At 37.9% G+C, this 23602-nt stretch overlaps 1 protein-coding gene across 5 annotated transcripts in view; it reads right to left on the bottom strand.

Moving 5' to 3' along the window:
• Positions 1-3050: 3050 nt before the first annotated feature.
• Positions 3051-23602, bottom strand: part of LOC113066048 (cytoplasmic protein NCK1-like) — a 42902-nt gene continuing 22350 nt past the window's right edge. For 3 of the 5 annotated variants that reach the window (XM_026237639.1, XM_026237641.1, XM_026237640.1), the window contains exons 2-5: positions 22977-23028; positions 20373-20616; positions 6274-6992; positions 3051-6146 (exon numbers count right to left, since the gene is read on the bottom strand). In XM_026237639.1, the coding sequence (XP_026093424.1) occupies positions 5946-6146; positions 6274-6992; positions 20373-20598 (1146 nt within the window). In that variant the 5' untranslated portion in view covers positions 20599-20616; positions 22977-23028 and the 3' untranslated portion in view covers positions 3051-5945. Of the gene's footprint in view, positions 6147-6273; positions 6993-14533; positions 15063-15428; positions 15640-20372; positions 20617-22976; positions 23029-23602 lie in introns of those variants that run through there. The other 2 variants (XM_026237642.1, XM_026237643.1) reach the window with 2 other exon arrangements.

Below are 23602 nucleotides of genomic sequence, written 5' to 3'. Positions count from 1 at the left end.
ACTGTACTAAAGCATAAAAATACCATGTGTTTGCAGGTATTTAGGAAAAATGCTAAGTTCACATAATTGTTTCTTTGAAAATCAATGATACTGCCAGTTATTCTACTTTGAAATCTTTTTTCCGTGTCTGACCTTTTTTTTTTTTTTTTTTGGTCTGTGTGACTCCGCCCACTGGCAATTTATCCAATAATATTTCAACATCCTGGGTTGCCAATTCAGTGTATTGCAGAAAAAGTAGCCAGCAATCAAAATGGGTCAGAGGTCAGCGATTCTAGGCGACCTACAAATCTGGCAACCCTTGTGAGAGTAGAGTCTGAGGAGGGCGAGGGGGGCGGGCGAAACAATGCTCTTCAGTATTTTGAATTTGGACTGCAGTACCCAATTTGACCACTAACTGTTAATATTACATACTCCACCTTTAAAAATAAGGAGAATAAGATGGTTGCTTTTATATAACTGTGTGAATTTAATCAGGATCTGATCGGTGAGTTTAGGGGGGTTTGTGATTTTATCTTGCAGGTCTGTGGGCTGTGGTCAATAATGCTGGTATCTCCACATTCGGTGAGGTGGAGTTCACAACCATGGACACATACAAGCAGGTTTCAGAGGTCAACCTGTGGGGCACCATCAGAGTGACCAAAGCCTTCCTGCCTCTCATCCGCAGGGCTAAAGATAAAGTAATCAACACACTCCGTGCAGTCCAAGAGCAGTGCCAGTTCTCTCAGGGGAGGGCACATGTCTGTTTGATTAATGATAGGTCACCCATTCACTTGATACATTAACGACTAGTTAAAGATGTAAAGAGTTAATCTTAAAACTAAACTGACATTAGGAATCAATCTTTTGCTCTCCTTGTGTTTCTATATGCATGTTAACACAATTCAGCAGCAAATGAAGACTGACGCCAGGATGTGGTTTTTCCACAAAAAAAATAAAATAAATAAAGTTTTACTTCAATTTCAGTTGAATAAGAAATAATTGAAGTCACATAAATCGCTTATATTAGCTACACTGCTCATTTATATCACATTCCTCACATATTATATTTCTCTCTTACATTACACTTCTTCCTACTATCCATATGCATCTTTTCATGTTGCACCTGTAGTTGTCCATGCGATGTCACGTCACATAGATGCTTTAATAATACAAATGCATATTAGTTTCATCATTGCGTGATTACATAAACTCGTGAATTGAACCAGTTCACTGTACAACCAGTCCAAAACCACCAGTTTGCTGAAAAGAATCAGATATTCCCGTTTGCCCGAGGCTCTGAGTTACAGGTAATAATGTTTTAAATAACGTTCTGTTTCTTGCATATACTGATTGTTTTGCTTCATAAGACCTCAATACATCGCCAGGAGCCAAAGCTGTTAATTTTGTGTAGCTTGATTTGCTTTCTGTTAATGTCAAAAGTGCTGGTAGCGGTTAACTTGCATTATATTAATCACCAAGGACCATGGTTTTTCAGCTAAAGTCTTAAAAAAAATCTTGGTTGGCCTAAGAGCGAGTAAACTAACAGCACATTTTCATTTTTGGGGGAACTACCTTTGTTTAAATCTATGCACTTTGATTCACTTCATCATATGTTAGGCTCATTAATGGTTAAGTATTTTAGAAATATGAACACTTTCAGTATTTTGATTTGGTCATGCAGATATTTCCATAGAGCGATCACGATTCCCCAGAGGCCTGAAGCCAGAAGTGGTGAAAAGCAGCATTATACGGCACGTCCCGTCGTGCTGCTGATGTGGCAGATGTCGTAGTGTGGCTCTTTTCTTTGAAAGGATGAAACCACAGATGAACAAAAGACGCCTGCGGTTCTGTCACTGCTTTCTTAGGAGAAACAAAAAGAGTGAGGGTCTGAAAGCATTATAAGGTCAACATATATTCCTTATGAACATTCCTTTTATTAATGTCTCTTCCAAGAATCTGAATTATTATATTGAGGTAAATAACTTCAACATAAGATTTGTGCTGAAACATTCTGAATGTTGAAATTAAAAATTAATACATACGCAGCAACCCAATTTGCAAACTTCTGTGCAGTAAAATGATGTCCTTTGCTTTATTTTATGTAGTAAGTCGTTTAAATAGCATACTAGCATACTGTTCTTACTGTTGCTGCAGTATGTTGTGTGTACTAGCGTTCAAACGTTTGGGGTTGGTATGATTTTTGATTTTTGTTTGTTTTGTTTTTGTAAGGGGTCTCTTATGCTCTCCAGGGCTGCATTTATTATCATTTTTTAAATGATTGAAAACTTATAAGAGAATTGTCACCAACCGTCCGCTACTCTTCCATAGTGCAAGGGCTAATGGGCATTATTTCCCCAAACACCTCAGAGATAGTATGACATTTGGAAACACTAGGATTTGGGATTCACTGATGCTGATTTTACAAACTATACATGGGATGGATTGCATGGGAAAGGAAATGATATCAAATGTTGGCCACTGGAAGGAGCAGTTGAGCTGACATCTGTAGCCATCAAATATTGTACTGGATTAGGTCTTCGCTCTCTTACACGTGATGTAATTGCCTAATAAGGACCGTGTGTTTGCATGGCTTTCCTGCTCGATTTCCTGTCTTGCATGTGAGTTTCTGGACATCCTTCCACTACAGTTTGCCTTTTATTTAACATAGCTTAAGCTGAAATATAATAGTACAGCATTCTCGTCTAATATTTTAGGGATTTTCACTGGCGTTGGTTGTGAAATCATGGGGAGTACATTTCTGTATTTACGGAACTGGGCAGACACAAGTCATTTCGTTCTTAATGGTCACGCGCTTCCCGTGCTGTTCTCAGCTAATATTTCACATTGGTTCAGTTAATTGTTTCACGCACAGCATGTGTGAAATCATTATGATTCCCAGCAGGTCTTCATTTAGTGCTAGCAAAATATAATTTCCATAACAGTGGGACACAAAATCATGCAGGGTAACTGATTCCAAATGACATTTACTAATTAAGCCTTTATATATAGTTTTAACCTCTGAAATTGTGCTGCCACATTTATGCTCTGGATGACATTAAAGAGATGTCAGCATTGATTTATGTAGTTTATTTCTTCCTTTGTACAGTCTGATAAACTCCTCTTACATACAAGGAGGAGTTTCATCTTGAGCACACAACTACATTTGATTTTCTCATCACCTCCAGGCCCATTTATAGAAACGGTTCACTTACAGTTCAGATAAAATGAGGTTACTCAGTAAAACTGGTCCATTCAGCCCACAACAGCAACTATGTTTGCTTTTCAGTAGAAGATCAAGGGGCCTGAATTAAGAATTCATTCTTTTGTAACAATTTAATGACATTTTAGCCACAACAATTACAGTGCCACATAATTCAAAGCTTGGATGGATCTAAAAGATTTGTTCAGTATAAACAGTTCAAAATCACTGAAAACCACCATGTTCCCAAAATAACTGACAGGTAAAAAAAAAAAAAAAAAAACTGCTAACTGAGTCTGCATGATTAATAAAGTACCTCTTTCAGTTTATAGCTACCTCATAAGCTGACAGGTATACTCTTTTTGCTCACTGAAGGGTGTCCAATCCCACCCTTTCAGTGGTTCCCAATCCTGGAGAACCAAAAAATTCACATTTTAGATGTCTCTCAGTTGATTCAATTCATCAGCTCATTAGTAAAGACTCCCAAGACTTCCAATATTTGTCAGATAAGAGAGAGTGTTGGGGGTTCTCCAGGACCAGGATTGGGAAACTGTCTTAGATGGCCAACTTCTTGCAGAATTAAACACATATGTACCAGCTAATCAAGACCGTCAGGATTACTAGGAATTTCCAGCAAGTGTATTGGAGCTAAACACTGCAGAAATGAACACTCCTGGTTTAACCCCTTGAACTTGAATATGGCTTTTACTCTAAGGTCAATATCAGGGGTGCCAAAACCAGTTCTTTGAGGGCCACTGTCCTGCAAGTTTTAGTTCCAGCCTTAATAACACTTACTTCCAGGTCTTCCAACTCGAGTGTGTTGAAGCTGGTTGGAGCTAAATTCTGTTGGACACTGGCCCCTCCAGGAGAAGGATTGGACACCCCTGGTCTATATGGTAAGGTCACTTCAGTCAGGAGACAAATCATGATAAGTTCCTCAACGTGGATGTTTGTATGACCAGGACATGGTCCGTGCACTCCAGTCACTTATCAGGGGTGTATTACGCACATGCAAAGCGATACTCAAATAACAATCTTATAATAGTGTAGACGAATCTCCAACAACTGAGATGAAGGCACATTTTAAAGCACAAACTTGATATGACTAAATATCTAAGAAACCCCTCATCCAAAACAAGTGAATCTCAACTGGTTGATCAAAACCTACAATTTGTTAGTAGGGTTGATCTCATAGGTTCTTGGTAGATATTTTCCAACAAGTACTTGCATGTCTCAGCGACCCCACTCCCAAAAAACAATCCTCATTCCTCAACTCTCGCCCCAGTCCAGCTCCGAACAGCTGGACAAGTAATTATAGTCATAGTGATGGTCCCCTGGAGAAGAGCCCAGATCATCACCCTACTCATAAGTCTTCAGAAAAGAAACTTCCCCATTTTTCCAACTTGAAACAGAGACATGTCCAGGGAAGTGTCTTTCCCATTGCCTGGTCCAGCAAACATACTTATCTATGATGTTTTACATAAACCTCTGATGCTCAATGGAACATCTCTCTCCGTTTATCATAAACTGTTGGAAAAAAAGGAAGCAGCACTGTGGATCTTGATCGCCAAGCAAAGTGGATACTTCCTTGAAACCTGAGTTCACAATGCTGCCTTTATGCCGACACATTTTCATTAATCCGCTACATTACAATACATAAGCTCATTTGAGAAAGTGTGCAACCAAATGAGTGCCAAGCAAAGAAAAGACAAACACCTGATGAATCTTTATACCAATCCTCCCCCACCATCAATAACAAAAACCATACCCATTACAACAATTGTAATGCGATTGCAGCCTTGTTCATGAAAGGCAGTTTTTATTAGTAAAACACTGAATCATAAAATACCTATTGTGTACACAAATGTGGTTTAATTTTCTTTAATCTTCAGTCATGGCATTGAAATTCAGGCTCCAATGAAGATCTGCAAATCTTGCACAAGCTCCCATATTCAAATATATGTCTAGTAGAAGTCATTAATCACAGCTAAGCACTTTGAGAAAGCGGAGACGCATCATATTATGGCATGGCATGGATTCTGACAGTTTCAAGATGTCTGAATAAATGTAGGACTCTATTGTTAAAGCTAGCTAACAAACCACAATCATAAGAACCTTGATTGTCAAGGGAAGCAGAACTTAAGAAATGTTACCCCTCATAAATACAGATGTATATATCCTAAACGAGACCTCAAGCTTGATTTAATGTTGGAAACATGCAATTGGCAGACTATAGTTCAAGATTAATCCCAAAATCATTGTGCCTAATTCGGAATATTGGTTTTGGTCACTCACTTTAATTGTTGGTGCATATTGCAGAAATATTGATTCCTAATAAATATAGCAGATTACATCAATTTCAACAGTTCCGTGTGGTTCAGGCATTTGCAGGCAGTAACACCGTAGGTAAGACCTCTCAAAAATGTTGAGAAAAGTTCTCCTCAGTCAGGACTTCAATAGCAGAAACTTGAAAGGACAAGGAAGTTAAAGAATGAATGAAAAGAATATATATTAACAAAAGACGACCTAGGTTGTAATTCTAATACATGTTGACATCAAAATACACTTTATCACCTATGGTCTAAACATACTGTATTTTGATACATTGGGCGTGTCCCTCAATGAAATTCAAGCATTTTTCCGAGCAAATGAACGGGAGTCCATTGTCTGTCTCTCCCAGTACCTCCCTTTCTTGGAATGCTTGATATTCCCAGTCTGTCTGTCTGGAAGTGTAGTCATTATTAACTTGATATTCTTTCTACTTGGATCAGGAGGCAGCCAGAGCCTTGACCAGGTAGAGTTTGTCACCCTGATCGCTGGTGAAGATGGGTGCCTTTTTGTAGTGTTCCACCAACTCCTCCATTGAGTTAAACTTGCGTTGTCCGATGCAGTACAGGTTGTCCTTCATTTGGACTTTGAAATGCTTGTTTTTGGACTGAGCTTTCAGCGATATTGAAAAGTCATTGGGCTGGAAAACAAAATAATTGGGAGAAAGGGATAGAAATTGTCATTTCAGACCAATTATTGAAAGCAGGAATCTCAGCATAAACAGCATATTTATCAGAATATAAGAGGTAACATTTCTTTCTACTTACTGAGGACTCGCTGTCCCGGATAAGAAAGTCTCCCTCTGTGCCCCTCTGGTTGAGTGCCACCTCTGCCTGATGACGCGTCACCTTCCCATAGTACCACTGCTTGCCAGCAAAACGTCCACTGGATGAAGGCTCAATGTAGTCACAGTCAGGTGTGGGCGGCCCGACCATGCTGGCCGAGTTGTGCGACTCCTCCAGAACAGTCACGTAGTTCTTTGGCACAAGTCCCATCTGCCCATCGGCTTTGCGACACTTCCACCACTCTGGGTCGTTTTCTGGCTTCTCTACAACATCCATAACCTCCCCCTTCTCAAAGTTCAACTCTTCATCGTTGCCCGAGCTGAATGGGTAGAGAGCCTGTACTGTGTGCAGCACCCGGTTGCCGTTCACACTATGAACAACAGCAGCCGATTTCTCGGACAAGCCGGCAGAGTCGTTGCTCGCCGATCCATCTGCATCCTCTGTCACGTAGTTGGACGGGAACCATCCCGAATGGCCATTGTAGCTCCCCCTCCACCAGCCATCACTGCACTTCTCCATAACGATGACCCTTGTACCCTTAACCAACGACAACTCATCTTCCCGCTCAGCCGTGTAGCTGAATTTGACAAGCGCAGGAAGGTTTAGGTCATACAGACGTTCACTATTGTCTGGACACAAGTCAGAGTCGGCGTTGGAGGCTGTTTCACGCATGCCTGTTTTCCGTTTCACCTTGCCGATCCCTGCATACAGACAGAAAGACAAACCATTAATGATTTCACAAATACACAACTTCTTAGACTTGTGGCATTGCAGATCAGTCAGTGTGGATGCCCCAAGAAAATTGGCAATGCAACATAGTTGAGCAGAGTTCAACTTCATTGAAACTAATGAGTGGGACTGCAATGTTTCAAGTCCACCATAATTGTTTACTTGTTTCTGCATTGTAGGTTTGCCTTCTACACAAAGAATATGTAAGATACTGCTTTAGAAGTAGACTGGCAGAAATTGTAGGTGAGGGGAAAGAATGAGCAGCGATCTCTTCCACCTTCAATAACCCTTGAGTAAGGTACCAAACCACCAATTTTTTCTGGGCGCTGCAGCAAAAATAGCAATGCTCTGGGTTTTTGTTCACTACTGTGTGTGTGCAGTTGTATGGGTTAAATGCAGAGCATGAATTCTGAGTATGGGACACTATACTTGACCACACGTCATTTCACTCTCACTCACTCAGAAGCATACTGTACCCCTGATACCTTCAAATGCAGCTTAAGTAGGCAAACAGACAGGTTTTGTTTCAGTTCATTTTATACTGAGAAAAAGTTAATGCAATAGCTTCATGACATTCAACTTCAAAATAACATTTAATTAAAGGCATCTGTCAATGAAAAGCCTTGATCAGAAATGAAAAATGTGTTGAGACAGTCTCTTCAGGGTTAATTGCATTACCCCGCCCCCTGCACTCATTCCATTCTTGTTGAAATTATCTGTGAAACCAAAGAGCATTGTATTTTGATACAGGCAGCAACAGGCAGGGCATGAGTGAAAGGAAAACTTGTCCAAACACATGTTACAGTGTAGTCAGGCTTGCGTTTTCATTCTGACGGGTGCACAGTAGCTATCAGCTCCTGCCTGCTTGAGCAGTGTGTCCTCTCTTAGTTAATACGGGCACTGGTCCAGTTTCAAAACCACCCAATTACAACCAACTGATTGTGTTCTGACCATTTTTTACCACTCATGGATAATATGACAAGCTGTGTATTTTTGCCTTCCTCCTTTATCAAAGAGATGATTCAATTATCCCCATGTGAACAAGCATAAAAAAAAATACTTGCTTTATGACAATGCAAAAAATATTGCAAACATGATAGCAAGGAGGCAAGTTTATCCTAAGAAAAGTTATATCATTAGCCACCTGTCTCACACAGCTGTGTGGTCTAGTTCTGTTATTCAGAGAAAAGTACAAGTAATTGCAAAGAGACACTGGAATGATCACCACACCCTTCGTCCTCCTCCATGGGGAAGGAATGAGCGAGGGAGTGTTGGGTTAGGTTCATGGATACTGTCGAGGATTCCGGCTTGTCTGACCACATTAGGTCAAGCCAAGTGGGCCGGTCTGGAGGATTAATGGAGAATATCTGACCCCGAGGCCGTCTGACTATGTTGGCGGGATTGGCAAAGGTTTGTGAATAGTGTTACTGTGCAAAAATGTCCACTTGGCAATGAAGTTTGCACCGGCCCAATCCAAAGGCCCAGGGACAGATAAACACGCTTTCTCTTTACATACCTTACAAAAACCTTAATCTTTATGCAGCAACAAAAGGATGGTATTAGACTGCAATACCATTGCCATTTCTATAATACAAAATGCATTGAACTTCTATGTAGGGCTTTAGCTATCTAAAGAATAATATTTTAGTAATCGAGTATTCTACCAAAAAATCCATCGATTAATCGAGTAATCGGATAAAATGTGTTTTTGCTTAGTGCAATATTAAGTATGCAAGAGAAATTTGTATTTTTTAAATGCATAGAATGCAATGCATACATCAAAAAATAAACATTTAATTATTACCCATTGTTTCTCTGTCTGTACTTGTACTGTGAACAATGACAATAAAGTTGACAGATGAATTAAGTGCATTTAAGTGCCATTCAGTTGGGGTTTTAAATAAAGCATTTTCTGAGATGCACATTAAACATTAAACACATAAAACATTAATTTAATTTATCTTTCAATTATTGAAAATTAACGTAACTTTTTGGTAAACAAAGGAGATTTACTATTAAAAATAAAACATGGAAATGTTGTGTGATTAAACCTTAAAAAAAAAAAAAAAAAAAAAAAAAAAAAAAAAGTACATTCTGCTGAACAATAGTTTTTAACCGGACCTTTATTTTGACGGGTTGGCGTACCTTTACAGTTCTGTGCATGTGATGTGACACTAGTTTTACTCAAATAAAATTGTCAAATGCTCATGAAGTGACTGTCAGAGCAGTTCTGGAGATATTGTTCATGTGTTCACGTCCTTATTTAGTGAGACAGCAGATGCTGATATCACCGCGAGCGTCACACGCGCTTCTGTGCGTTTAATGAATGAAGACGCGCTTCTGCTCCATTAACACAAACATGCAGGATTCATATTTAAATATACTGTTCTGGCTTAATATTTACAGATATTAGTCCATATCGTGATTTGACGTAAGTGCAATGACCTATTTTTGATTAATTCATTCAAAATTTGGTAAATTCCGTGCCATTCCGCGTTAAACTGTAAATTCCGTTTTTATGACTGGATTCTGCGATTACATCCGCGTTTTCTGCATCGCGGAAATCATAGGGCGCTAGTTGTGGTATGCCAGCTCTATCTTGCAATGGACACACGCCATGACGTTCTCTTTACGTTTGCCCACACCCTCAAATCAAAACACTGCTGACGCAGCCCTTGTGTCCCCTTCCGCTTTCTGGGTGAAGTAAACGCGTTGTCACATAAAAAAAAATAAAAAATTATTGGGAAAGAACCTGACGTGAGATTTAAAATAAATTAAAAGAGGCTTGAATTTGCCTCTATCATTTTTTGTAGTCGAGTTACTCAAGGAATCGTTTCAGCCCTACTACTATGGTATTACCATAGTATATCTGCTGAAAAACAACCTAAACTAGCCCAAGGTTGTTTGCTGGTTTAAGATGGTTTGTTCAATGTAAGCCAACCCCATTTTAAACCATCAGAATAGACCTTTCTCACCAGGGGAAAAAGAAGTCCACCAAACCACCTTAGGCGGGTTTACCCTGTTACTCAACATGGATATGTCAAAACAGCTATCTGGGAAAAAGGCAAACTCAGCCTGTATATTTACATTTATTTTTAATGAATATACCTGTAGGCATTGCTCAAGAATAATACTTACCAGATGTGATTTAACAAAACTTGACAACCGAGATGCAGGTAAAACCTTGGAAACTCTCTTACCTAATCTGAAAGGAAATCACCCAGTTTACTTTATGCTTACTCAAGGGTTAAAGGTTAACAGAGTGACAAAAAAGCTTTTCCAATGGCCCTTTCTGCTTTGAGAGAGATGCTTATCAAAGCTCAAGGCCAGAATAATTTACTCTGGCTTGCGGATACCTCTACTGCCTGATTTGCATGGCAAATATATGAAATCCGAAAACAAGATATATTTGTCTTTGGCCTCTAAACTATGTCAGATTAAGGGGATTGACGTTTGCAAGGTCAATGTGAGCAGGAAGTGAATGTGGAGTGTATGAACGATAATAACTGGAGCATTTAGTACTTCTGTGTTGGACATGTTGGTACATGTAACCACGGCTGTGTGAATCTTCTGACTGACAGCATGAGTTTGACTCTTCTACAAATTCAAAAGACTTTTCTTAAAAGGGACAGTTCACCCAAAAATGCTACTTCTGTTAATTCAATTTATTCACCCTCATTTCATTCCTTTCCCACGAGCTGTCATGACCATATCATTAGGTCAGCGAGTTGATGAGAACCAGATCAATATGATTCATGACAGAATCATTCAAAAAGGTTGTGTGAATGGTTTGATTGATTCATTAAAAAGATCCAAAATCTTCCGATGTAACTGTAAAAGCCTCAGTGTGTAACTGTATCGAAAAAAAAAAAGACAAAAAGAATTCTTAATTTGTCCAGAACAAAGTCATACAGGTTTGGCAAGACATAACGGTGAGTAAATGATTAAAGACAATAAATACATTTGAATGAAATAGTGGGAAATAAATGCAAATCTGGACCTAAGTGCAGGTTAAAATAAACAAGGATTATAATGGCAAATTTCAAGTTGTCACTTGTTAAAACAGGCAACTGATCTGTGAATGTTTAGACCAGTGGTGGTGGTTTTTTGGAGCGTGATATGACTGATGTTGTTTCACGAGCCAGGGAAGGTAATCCACCCACTCAGTCATTGGACCGGTCAGTCTACATAGACTAGAAAGAGCCGACATGGACAGTTTAAGCAAGTTTATTTTTAATTCTCTTAACTTCAGTAACTGACCACATCAACATAAACAGACAATTTCGCAAACTGGTTGGATCACACATGACATGTGTATCCCTCTTAAGTACATGCTTTTTTTGGGAATTCTGCTTTTTTAAAATAGATCTATACATTTCTTGAAGAAAATCTTAATGATGCTTGTCAAAGAACTCGCCAACATAATGCTAGGTTTTGTCCCACCCCAAGTCTCTATGAGTCCATGGATTGTGCTGCTTCTAAAACAATGGTGTATTTCCTGATTACAGAATTAGGAATTTTCCTGGATTCCTACGATGGATGCTCAGGAAGGAAGCTGCACGCTTTTGCATGGCCATAACTCAATGCGCATATATCAGTGTCTGTTTTTATTACCCACTCCAATATTAGCTAACTTTCAAATCAATTTTGACCAAAAAATGTCATTTACAACTATCTGGTAGCCATTACAACTGGTAAAACCCAACAGAGTCTGATTCATCTAAAGCTTCAATTCCTCCCGCCCGACAGACTACATCCACTTCCCTTCCATTTTTAAGTCTTTCCTGTGAGTGCAACACGAGCCAACCCAGATTAGTTGTTTCCTATGGTGAGTTCATCCTATTGTTCTCCAATAAAAAGCTCTACTCCATTTAAAAGCAACATACGGCAAATGAAAAATGGGATTTTATGCCATGACAAAAAAAAAAAAAAGAAAAGTGTGGAAAACAAACAACCTAAGTCTTGGTAGTACCATGGAAAATTTCTGATGGTAAATATTTACATATCATGGTACTGACTGATGACCATATTCATACACCATGGTGTTTACAAGATGCTTAATGGTACTTTGTAGAATATTTGTCATTGTATGGTACATGTCCACATGACCGCTGTCATATAGTTACCTACAAATATCATACCAACGCAAAGATGGTGTCATCTGAATTTTTGAAGATTATGCAAAATATAAGTAAGTGCATGAATGAAGGAGATTCAAGCAAAACCACTTGCGCTTCTAACGTAAAAAAGCTGGGCTCAAAGCCAAGCAGAAAAGAAGACATTTGTTCAACTCAAAAAAGACAAGACATCAAAAGGCCTCCAAGGACAGTGACTATAAACCACAGGACTGTCTTCAACTGCTCGCTCCATGCACTAATAAATTCTAAACAATCTGCAAGGAACAGACCTCAAAAATCATGTAAACTTCTCTAAATGAAACATGCAAATGCCCAAAAACAGCTTTATAAAAAAAAAAAGAAAAAAAAAAAATTTTTTTTTTTTTTTTTTTATAATGACATTTTTGACACATAAAAATGCCAAAAATGTTAAAGCTATACTACGGTCTAAATAAATAATATATACAACATTAAAAACTAAAAAAAGAAAAAAAAATGGTTTGAGATGTGTTAAAGGCTTAACACTATATAAAATGTATTTAAATATTTTCAATACTGTATTACAGTATTAACTACTTATACTTTTTTTATTTTGTATTTTTTTTTTTTTTCTGAGGTGAAACATTTCGTGAGATTCACCCTTACGGTTTAAGCACTGATGCTGATTTCTGGTGCAGATTCTTTGACAACATGCAGGAATAAATAGCCTCACATCTGTGCTTGTTTGGCTAGCGCAGGTCTGTCGAGAGTCAAACGGGGGTCACAGCCCATCCACGTATGCAACACCATCAGCCTGTTGTGTGTTTTAATCATTAACACTCCAGAAAGCCATCAACACTTCCTGTACTCCTCTTGTGTGAGAGGACGCTAGCATTTAAATTAAAGCTTGTGTGTTTGTCCCCTTCACAAAGCTACATTATCTCGTGGTGTTTTCCGTCAGCTTTATAAGTGGCAGAGTGGGAAGTGGAGAAAAACAGACGGATGGGCTGACGCTGCAGTGAATCATCAATCTGGTTTGCTCACTTCCTCCCTCACAGGCTCCAAAGATCCAAGGAGAAATCTGTCTCAGATTAGAGCACTTCCGCTAGCAGCCGAGGCCGAGCGACAAGAAAAGAGAAAGGATGAGATGGAGTGGATAAACTGGGAGAAAGATGGACGTGTTTCAATGATGAGTTTAACGTAATGGAATCAAGGGACAGTTTAGGCATTCAAACTCCTGTCACTTTCTTCTGTCGAACACAAAAGAGGTATTCCTTTAAAGAAAGAACATTTTTTAAATATTGCGTATTTAGGTTTATGTCAGGTTTAAATGTCATCAATGTCAAACATAGCTGATGGTCACATGTCATGTGAAGAATGAGAATTAAGATCCACAACAGTGGAGGAGACTATTAGTGTTTAATAGGAGTGTGAACTAGGCACCAATGTTAATAATCTGACTGAAACTGCTAAAACAATACCGTATTTTTCAGTCTGTAAGTCGCACCTGAGTGTAAGTCGCATCAGTCCAAAAATATGTCATGATGAGGAAAAAAACATAGGTCGCATTTATTTAGACCCAAGAACCAAGAGAAAACATTACCGTCTCCAGCCGCCAGAGGGCGCTCTGTTTTCAGTGTAGACTACAGGAGCACTGAGCAGCACAGAGCGCCCTCTCGCGGCTGGAGACGGTAATGTTTTCTCTTGGTTCATTTCTCTCGGTTCATGTCAAATTAATTTTGAAATTTTTAAGTCGCACCTGACTACAAATCGCAGGACCAGCTAAACTATGAAAAAAAGTGCGACTTATAATCCGGAAAATACGGTAATTACTTTAATGTAATGGCTGGTTTGAGATAAATGCTTCAATAAAGTTCAATATTATTTAGTCAATGAATTGGAAATGAAATACTAAATTGAAATCAATCTAATGCTAGATTAAAATGCTATAAATTATTGTATCACGATTTACAGTACGATAGATTTTTTTTTTAATTGGTCAAAATTGACAGTAAAAGACATTTATAATGTCAATTCTAATTTAAAGAATCCTGTAAAAATTTTACAGTTCCCAAAATTATGAAGCAGCACAACTGTTTACAACGCTGATAATGTTTCTTACTATATTAACATATTAGAATGACTTCAGAAAGATCTTGTGACAATGAAGACTATATTGAGCTATATATTTGGCATAAATAAATCAAAATAAATTGTAAAAGAGATTTCACAATATTGCTGTATTTATCCAATAAATGCAACCTTGGTTAACATAATTATTTCAAAAACAAACTTTTTAGCGATATACATTTAAAAAATATTTGTTTGGGATAACAGTGATATGGGTTTTGAAAAACAGATACATTTGTGATGCACAGTCCCTTTAAGATCCTTATTTCTTGATCAGAGTTACATACCCACACACTTCAGACACGGCCACATCACGTCCAACGGTCCTTCAGCACCTTGTAAGACACTAAACTGTCCTTTACTGCACAGCTACAGAAGAAGACACATCAGTCCCGTCAGTGAAGGGTCCAGTGTCTCCAGAAAGCGGTCATATATTCCACCAGCGGCTCTCCCAGAAGAGATACGGGCTTCATCAATCAGCTTGAGCGGTACGGATGACACAATGCTTCCAGTGTTTCACCAAGAGCTGACACGAGGAAACCCCAAACAGCAGACCCTCAACACCCAAACTACAGAAAAAAACTCACGCGTCGGATCGAGAAGGACTGGAAGGCTTCAAAACCAAACTTGATTAAAGGAGACTTGAGCTGGGAAAGAATTCCGGTTGAGTGTAACAGGAGAGTTTAAGTGCACAAAGAAGAAGGGAAGTTCTTTACACTGTGCTGATTGCAGTGTGTGTGTGTGTGTGTGTGCGTGTGCGTGTGAAGTGCAATTACAGGCTTTTCAGAGCACTGCCCGCCCAGCTGCTCGACAAACACAGAGAACGAGAGAGAGAGGGAGAGAGAGAGAGAGAGAGAGAGAGAGAGAAAAGAGAGACTTCCCAAGCCAACTTCTCTGTTCTCTCATATTTGGTTTCCAAACAAATTAAGGAAAAGTAAAGTGTGTCCAAATGACAAATTAATAGTAAAAAGGAGTAAAAACTGTGCGTGTGTGTATGTGTGTGTGTTTGGTGGGGGGTTAGTGACAAATTCCCACTCAGCTCAGAAAGGAAAAGCCTTTCAAACTTCCCTAATCCTATAACCAAGAATGTGTCAAAACTCAAATCCAAGCTAAAACTTTCAGCACTGTCAGCTTTCTAGACTGGCGGTATAATGAGGAGGAGAGAAAAGTTGCAAAACTTACGGAAGAAGTGTTTGAAGAGGTTAGCCATATCCATTTTGGGCTATCCCAGCACTTCCCTCGGCAGCTGTGCAACTATTCCATGTGAAACACCCTCCCACGAGTCAACCGCTCTCCGCCTGGACAACAATCGGCTGCCTGACCATGTGACCAGAGTGAACCAATCGCAATCACTCCCTCCTCCAGCATTACTAGTCTTCCCCCCATACATACATAGTGAACTCATGGTGACTAGCAGGCAACGCTGACTGCCTCAAATGACTGATCTTCATTGACAGCAGCAAGTTAACCCAGTTTGTTCATACTAAAACAAGAACATGTCACTTGTTTGGACATGTTATCAATGGGTTATTTGTTTTTTTTAAGTACCATGAAAATACTATGATGTTATAGCATAGTATTTTATAGCATCTGATACAAACTTTTAATATAAAAAAAAAAAATAAAAAAAATAATAAAAAGGACACCCTAGGTGTGTAAAATGTAACGGTAAATTCTAAACTTATTTTGTTGGGTATTTTCTTCTTCAAAAAAAAAAAAAAACCCTCTGAAGGTTCAGCGTGAGGAATGACCCTTATGATTAACACCACCATGATAAAGATTATTTGTTATTTCACTTATTTCACTTAATTTCTCCTAGACCTTGGATGTGTGTTTGTCTGGTTCAAAAAGTCCTTAATTTTGCAATTTCATTTGGAGGCGCTCGTAGCTCAGAAACTCAAACAACATATTTTAGGATTTCTGAAGTTATTTGGCACTGAACGGATCACTCAAAACAAGCTATTCCTGGAGTATATTACAGAAGTGTACTGCACTCAGCAGGGCAAAAGGGCACCTAAAGGTGATGACACACGCAAAGACATGCACACAAACAAAACACAACAACAGACATCCAAGAGAAACACTCAAGAACAGAGGCTGTGTGAACAAGCCATTTTCAAAACAGCCGCAAAGACAGCGATAGAGAGATAGCCATCAGCGTACAAACACACAACTCTCACTGTACAGCTCCAGGCTAAACACAAGCACCCATTCCTGTTCCTGTGTACCAACAACAGAGACCCCACCTCCAGCTAACCACCACAGAGTGCACCGATGTGAAGATTAGATTAAAAAGCAAACATGCATCTCAGAGACTTGTGCCTGCAGTTCCAGGGAAATATCACTTCAAATATTTACTAGCAGAAACTGTCGCTTTAAAAGGATGCTTACAGAAAAAGTTACAAACATAGACATGCATACATGCATGTATTTAATCAACTGTATGGCACAAATTAATTTACCATATGCATTAGCTAAATTAGGAGGCATTTACACAATAGTTTTCAGTTACATGTTCAGTCTATAGGAATCTGTATGGTTTCTTCACAAAGTGACATCACCCACTGCTGGCCTGGCATGAAATAATACAGCATTTTTAGTCGTTTTTGTATATATATATTTCATTTTGACAATGTTGACAACTGTACTAGAGCTGTGGATTTAATTAAAGTTCATTTTCGATTTCGGCCTCAAACTATTATTCAAATAAAATAATAGGGGTGCTCCGATCACGATCGGTCGAACATTAATGCGCATCTCGTCAGTAAAGCCGGTTCTCTAATCAGCGGTTAATTCCATCAAGTGCGTGATTTCACATAGAGCAGCTTTTACTACGCAGAGCCGTTGTTAACGGAGAAGATGCGCAAATCCACGTTCATTTTCAGCATTTATTTGCGCATCTTCTCAGTTAACAACGGCTCTGTGTAGTAAAAGCTGCTCTATGTGAAACCACACACCTGATGGAATTTACCACTGATTAGAGAACTGGCTTTACTGACGATTGTGATCAGAGCACCCCTATAAAATAACCAAGAAAAATTATTATTGTGCCCTATTCCAGCCCCTTTCCAGTGGTGTGCTTTTGCTCCTCCATAAAAATCCAAACTTCACGTGCAAATCAGTAAAATCATGTAACCTGATTTTCTCAAAATGGGACGTGCTTGATTTATTAAAGGATTAGATTTATTCATGTCTTTAAAAGTAATTTTTAGTCAAATCATTGTTCTGTAAACGCATCCCCAGATTAGGGATGGCTGACATAACAATAGACACGATTAAACGGTAGAAATTTGTCATCCGGTAAAGATTTTAGACTATCATCTCTATCGCAGTTACACACTGATGTGTCGTTGCTGTGCTACATGGTCACAAAAACGTATCGTCTGCATGCGTTTTGAAGCATTGAAAATTTAATACTGAAGGAGTTATTATTGCTGCCTTGTAGGCTTAGAGTGGTTAAATACGAACACTTTCATGTGTCAAAATTTTCATCTTTTGAAATATTCTCATAAACACAGAAATGTAGCTCTTAAGTGAAAGCATTGTAACATACATGGATCCGGGCAGCTCTTAAAGTGACAGCAGTCCAATATTCCCACTGTCTGTCATTCATGTTAATCAAACAACAAAAGAAAAAAAATATTTCACTGCTCTTCACTAAATTACTTAAGTAACTTTAATTAGAAGAAATATATATTCAATTTATACAGTGAAAATATGCATTTTTTTTTTATTTGGTTACATTATACAATGTTGCATTTCTTATGTATTTGTTCTACTGTAGTTTTTTGTTCTATTGCTTGTAATTTCTTTATCTTATTTAATCACTAACAGTTTACTTGATTTCAGTACGCGTGTTTTTTTTAGGCTAGTACTCTTTTTTTTGTGATACTGACCCTGGTGACAAGAATTATGATATTTCTATGGTATCAAAAATTGAAAGCAAAAATAACCATATTGTGATATTAGATTTTGTTCATATCGCCCACCCCTCAGATATAGTGAAGAAAAGGGTTGGTTGACACATGGGCTGTTTATGTAACTAAGCTTTTGCATGAAATAGAGGTTTGAAAACTATGATGTTCTATTAAAAAAATAAACAATATATATAACTTAAAGGCCAAAGAGCCTTGGGACAACATTACACTAGGACGCACTGATTTCCTATTGAGAGTTTTGACTTCACTCAAGCCAGAGGCTCAGAGCAGCATTTCCACTCTGGTGATCGGACTGAAGCCGCCGGCTGAGGGGTCCAGGAGGTCTTCAAGTGTGGTAAACATGTGGTCTAGTCTGGACAGGAACATGATGAGCTAATCTTTCAATCTCCTCCATTTCTCTTTGTCGTGCTTATCTCCTGACACTATGCCTCACATTCCAGAGTCACAAACACTTCCCTCGTCAACATCTCAAATCCTTTAAATGCACAAGAATTTTGCATGCAATTAAAATTTAAGCAAGTTATTGATCTTATTATGAAAGATCGTATCATCAACGCATACATTCCATTTTTTTTTTAACCTCATTTTTTTATTAAAATATCATAACTTAATCTTTGAGTGCACGGGTAGAGATCTCTCTCTGGCGACATGCTGGTCTTCTCCAATAATTTAGTCTGGTTAAACCTGACATTCATTTCCAGTCAACAACTGATAGATAGCATAGAACCATGTCGCCACCCTACAGTGTTTCCTTTTTTTGTTTAAATCTGATGAACGCCACAACACAGAAGAAAAGATCTGTTGCTACTTCCGTTACAAAACTTTAAGTACAAACACTAAAAGCATTACACTTTATATCACTCTACATATTTAATGCTTTCATTAGATACATGAGATTTAGAGACCCCAATATTTTGCACCAATATCAAAAGAGAACGCCGCATACAAAAAGTAAAGCCAATTGCAAAAGTATTACATGTATTATTATTAGTATTTTCATGTTAAGCAAACATTTATTTTGCATAAAAACCCATATTTTGTTATACAAAAATGCATCAAAATTTTGCAGAGTTGTTTTGTGACTGGCATTAATTTTGCAAAAAAAAAAAAAAAAAAAAAAATTGCATACATACATACATACGTATATACATACACACACACACACACACACACACACACACACACACACACACACACACATATATAAATTCTAAGAATCAGGTCAATTGCCATTGCAAAATATAATTTCTGATTGCTTTCTTTTGACTGAAGTCAAAAAATATAACTATGTCAAGTTTCATGAGATTCATCCAACAAATAAGCCTCATTTTTATGCTAAACCTAATAAATCTGACAATACAGCTAGCACGGAGCATGCACTGCAAACGCAGTGTTGTCAAACTAAATCTTTAAATTCTGAACAAACCAGTATATTCAAGAGAAACTTCTCTTCAATGATAGTCGATGCATACACAATACAGTGTCTCAGTTTTAAGCTACTATTTTGCAGCAAAACGTTTACTGTACCTGAAAAGTAACTCACTGAAGGTGTGTGATTTTAGGAGCTAGCAAGCAGTTGAACAGAAGCAGTCTCTCAAATTAAAGCTTCTAACTGTTCAGTACTGTATCTTCCGGTGTATCTAAGCACCAAGTATTGTGGTCAAAAACAATGACTCCCCAGGAAATGACAAGAAGATATGCCCTACATACTAAACCGCACATTACCCAATTAGAAACAAATATATCGGGACCTCTTTAAAGCAGAAGTAGATTCAAATAATTGTTGCCCACACAGCAGTGAAAATGATCGTTGTCATCACTGATGCGTTATTTCAACCCGTCCTTCTATATGCAACCAAAGCTATTAAATGCCATTGCATTGCAATGTATAATAACTTAAATGTGTTTTTCACACACAACTATTACAGGGGTTCAGAAGTCCCATAGACTACATTTAGGGTGATTTTTTTAAATAATTTCTGGAGTTGGAAACATTCTTTTTCACTTTTGCTGAATGAAAAAGAGTAGCCTGGACATTCTGCTAAATAACTTCTGGTGAATTCTAGACATTCTGCTGCTAGATGTTACATAGGGTTGAAGCAACGTGAGATTCTAATTTTAATCTCGAGATCTAATCAAACAGCAACTGGGAGGATGTTCTTGAGTAAAGCAGAAGTTGCGGCCTTACCTAAAGTGTCTTTGAGGTTCTTGACGATTGAGGCTTTCCTTGCGCTGTTCTTTCGTTCGACGTAGTTAGATGGCACGAAACCGGTCTTGTTGGTAGCGTTTCGTACATGCCACCAGGACTTGGAGTCATCCAGGAGCCAGAGACGCTCGTTCTTCTTAATATCCAGCTCCTGGTCCTGCTGGGCCATGTAATCAAACTTGGCGATGACAATCACCTCTTCCGTCATCTTGGATTTATTTCAACACTGAGGAAGATAATAATTGAACTGGGGTTACATAATGGAACTAGACTTGCTTTAACAAATCGAAAACAATGATTAAAAAGCTCTGGCATTTAAAAAAAGAGAAAAGCTCTTCCAATGTCCAACATCAAGGTCAAATTGCTTTTTGGAAAACCAACAGAAATCTTCAAATTAACTCCATCTTAACAAATACTGACATTTGCTGGGAACAGTCTGGAGTTAAAATGGAAGTTGCAGAGATCCTGATGTTCATTTAGATGACTAAGCCTGACTTGATGGATCTAAAATGACAATGTTGTATTACAACAACAACAACAGCAGTGAACTTGAGAACCGATAAGACACTGGAGACCTTTGAGTCTAAAGGACATGACCAGGTAACGTTCTCAAGAACAGACCGATGCTGATTGGCCATTAGGGCTCAGGACTGCAAACCTGGCTGTCAGAATGGATTTACATCTTTGTTCACCTTCTCATGAAAATATCAAGGCCTAGGTAGGTGACCTACTTTCTAAAGGTCTTTGGACTCTTGCTTTCATTAGTTACATCAAACAAATTCAATCCAGTCACAAAAAGCGTTGAAATGTTGCCCTCAACTAAGAAACGAGGACTCAAAAGAATATAAAGTAATAGGTACATTAAATACGCAAAAAAGTATTTGTCTGATATGCAGATCTGAGAAGCTTGGAAACAAAATGAACACATAATTTGACTGGTTATATGCCGTGAAAGTATGAAAATAGATGTGCAAAGGCGCAGTCACAAAATGTTGGTGCAATTTCAAAGGTAAAAAAAAATAAAAATAACATTGTCTATTGTTGATAGTGTAGAGATGTATGAAGCACAACAAGCACACAAACCACTTTCAAACTAAGCAAAACGCGCCAAAATATCTGCACTCACACTAAATTCCCAACTATATGGATTCCTACTGAATTGACTGGATTTCTTCAACAATACTTTTAATAATGAAACAAAACTTCGGCAACTATGCATTTATGTTTTTATTATTTCTGGTAATCCAAAATAGAGGTCTGCGTAAGACATTTTTTTTTGTCCCGCAAGGTTATATTGCGCACCCACTTGCTCCCGCTATATATTCACTTTTTGTTCACCCGCTGTCTGCTAATAACAATTTTCTTCCCGACCGTTCCCTCCAAATTTAGATATAATTTCCAAAATCTCACATTTAAATTTCTGCTACTGAAAGAGAGATAGGCTAACAAATAAAAGTGTAGTATGTATTTTCTTCATCTTGTCAGGAGTCTTGAATTTATATGAATTATCTTAAGACACAAAATTTGTTTAAAATTTTATGCAACAGTAGGGGGAAAAAAGTGTCAGAAAATATATATTTTTATTTCTTATTTTATTCATCTTGTCAGGATACAATTCATTTAACATTTACAACACAACAGAAAAAAAGTGTTGCATTTATGTTGAAAATATTATCGCAATATGTTTTCCCATATCATTTGATATCAATATTTAACAAAATACTGATTAATTAATGGGGAAGAAAATGCTTTCCACACAGACCTTGAGAATGAATGAGATCAAAATTGTTTTCCATTTTATTTTTCTGGATTCTGTGTTTTATGATTTAAAACAAATGTATCATCAATGGTTTCTAATGAATGAGTAAATAAAAGTTTAATCATTCTTTTAAAATGGAATCAAATGAAAATCTAACAATTCATTTACAACAAAACATTGCATTTCTGTTTTGTCAAATAAGATGCTGCACAACAGAACTGTGTGAATTAAAACATGGATGAAAAAATATCTTGGTTGTATGATACTTCTTAAAAATATGAATTTTATTATCATTACTTTATTACATTTCAGTTTCTGTCACAATTTCTTCAAGTTAAACCAAACTTTTATTTTGATGGCTTTCATCAAAGTATCTTTAAGTTTCAATTGTGAAGTGTTTCGTTGTGTATTTGAAACTTAAATGAAACTGTAAAGTCCTGGTGAAGTGACTACCAGAGCAGCTCTGGAGATGAAGTTTAAGTGTTCATTTCCTCATATATTAAGATGCAGATGCTGAAAGCACCACGAGCACTCCACATTTGGGTTTGTGTAGACAAAACTGTGCCATTCATTCACAGAGAAACAGGCCAAACATGCTTGCCACATATACTGACTAGCTGCTGTCGTGTTTATTTCTGTATATTGCTTTATGATCGGCTGTTAGATTAATCAACACCAAGTAAAAATGTCCAGAGCTTATCATCGTTATCAACATACATTTTTTCAATACATCTTTATCCCCCTCCCCTACCTAGCATCCACCGAGAAAACACCTAGCAATGCTCAGACAACCACTCAGAATATGTAAAGTCAGTGTAAATGCTTACCTGTGCTGCATCAAAGCTGTGGATATCTTCGTAGAGATGCTCTATGGCAGACCTAGAAAAGAATAAACACCAAAGTTCAACACCATGTGCATTATGTTCTCAAAGACAAACACAAGAAAGGAAAACAACTAATGGAAACAGACTCCAACCGATGCAACACACATCTCGAGTCCAAAGTGTTTGGCATGTACGCTGCCTAGGGCGCTGTTGGACACTCCCTCTGTAGGGTACGCAGGGAATGATCCACTGTTTATTCACCAAAGACAAGAATCTGCCTAGAGACTGTGTGTAATTTGGCTAAATAAATAGCTGAGGAAGATGACAATTGTTTTAAGACATCAACGCAACGACTGCCAGAAGACAGTATATAGTCAAATTATGTCTGTGCATTCAAAGCGAGAGATCACTTCCTCTAGAATGATGGGCAGCGATTGTTTATTGTCCAAACATGAATCAGGAAGATGAGAAAAGGCAGATGCAAAAGTAGGATGCAAACAGCGAAAGCAGGATGTGCAGTTTCATTTTAAATGCAGAATTTTTTTTTTCTTTTTTTTTTTTTACGAGCCAAAGTGGCTTCCCATCTATGATCCTGACATCATACCGGACAAACTGAAATCAGATGTCAG

This window comes from Carassius auratus, chromosome 49 (genome assembly GCF_003368295.1).
Source record: "Carassius auratus strain Wakin chromosome 49, ASM336829v1, whole genome shotgun sequence".
In the NCBI taxonomy this organism is placed as follows: Eukaryota; Metazoa; Chordata; class Actinopteri; order Cypriniformes; family Cyprinidae; genus Carassius; species Carassius auratus.
The sequence above is the reverse complement of the archived record's forward strand: the minus strand, read 5'-3'. Positions and strand labels throughout refer to the sequence as shown.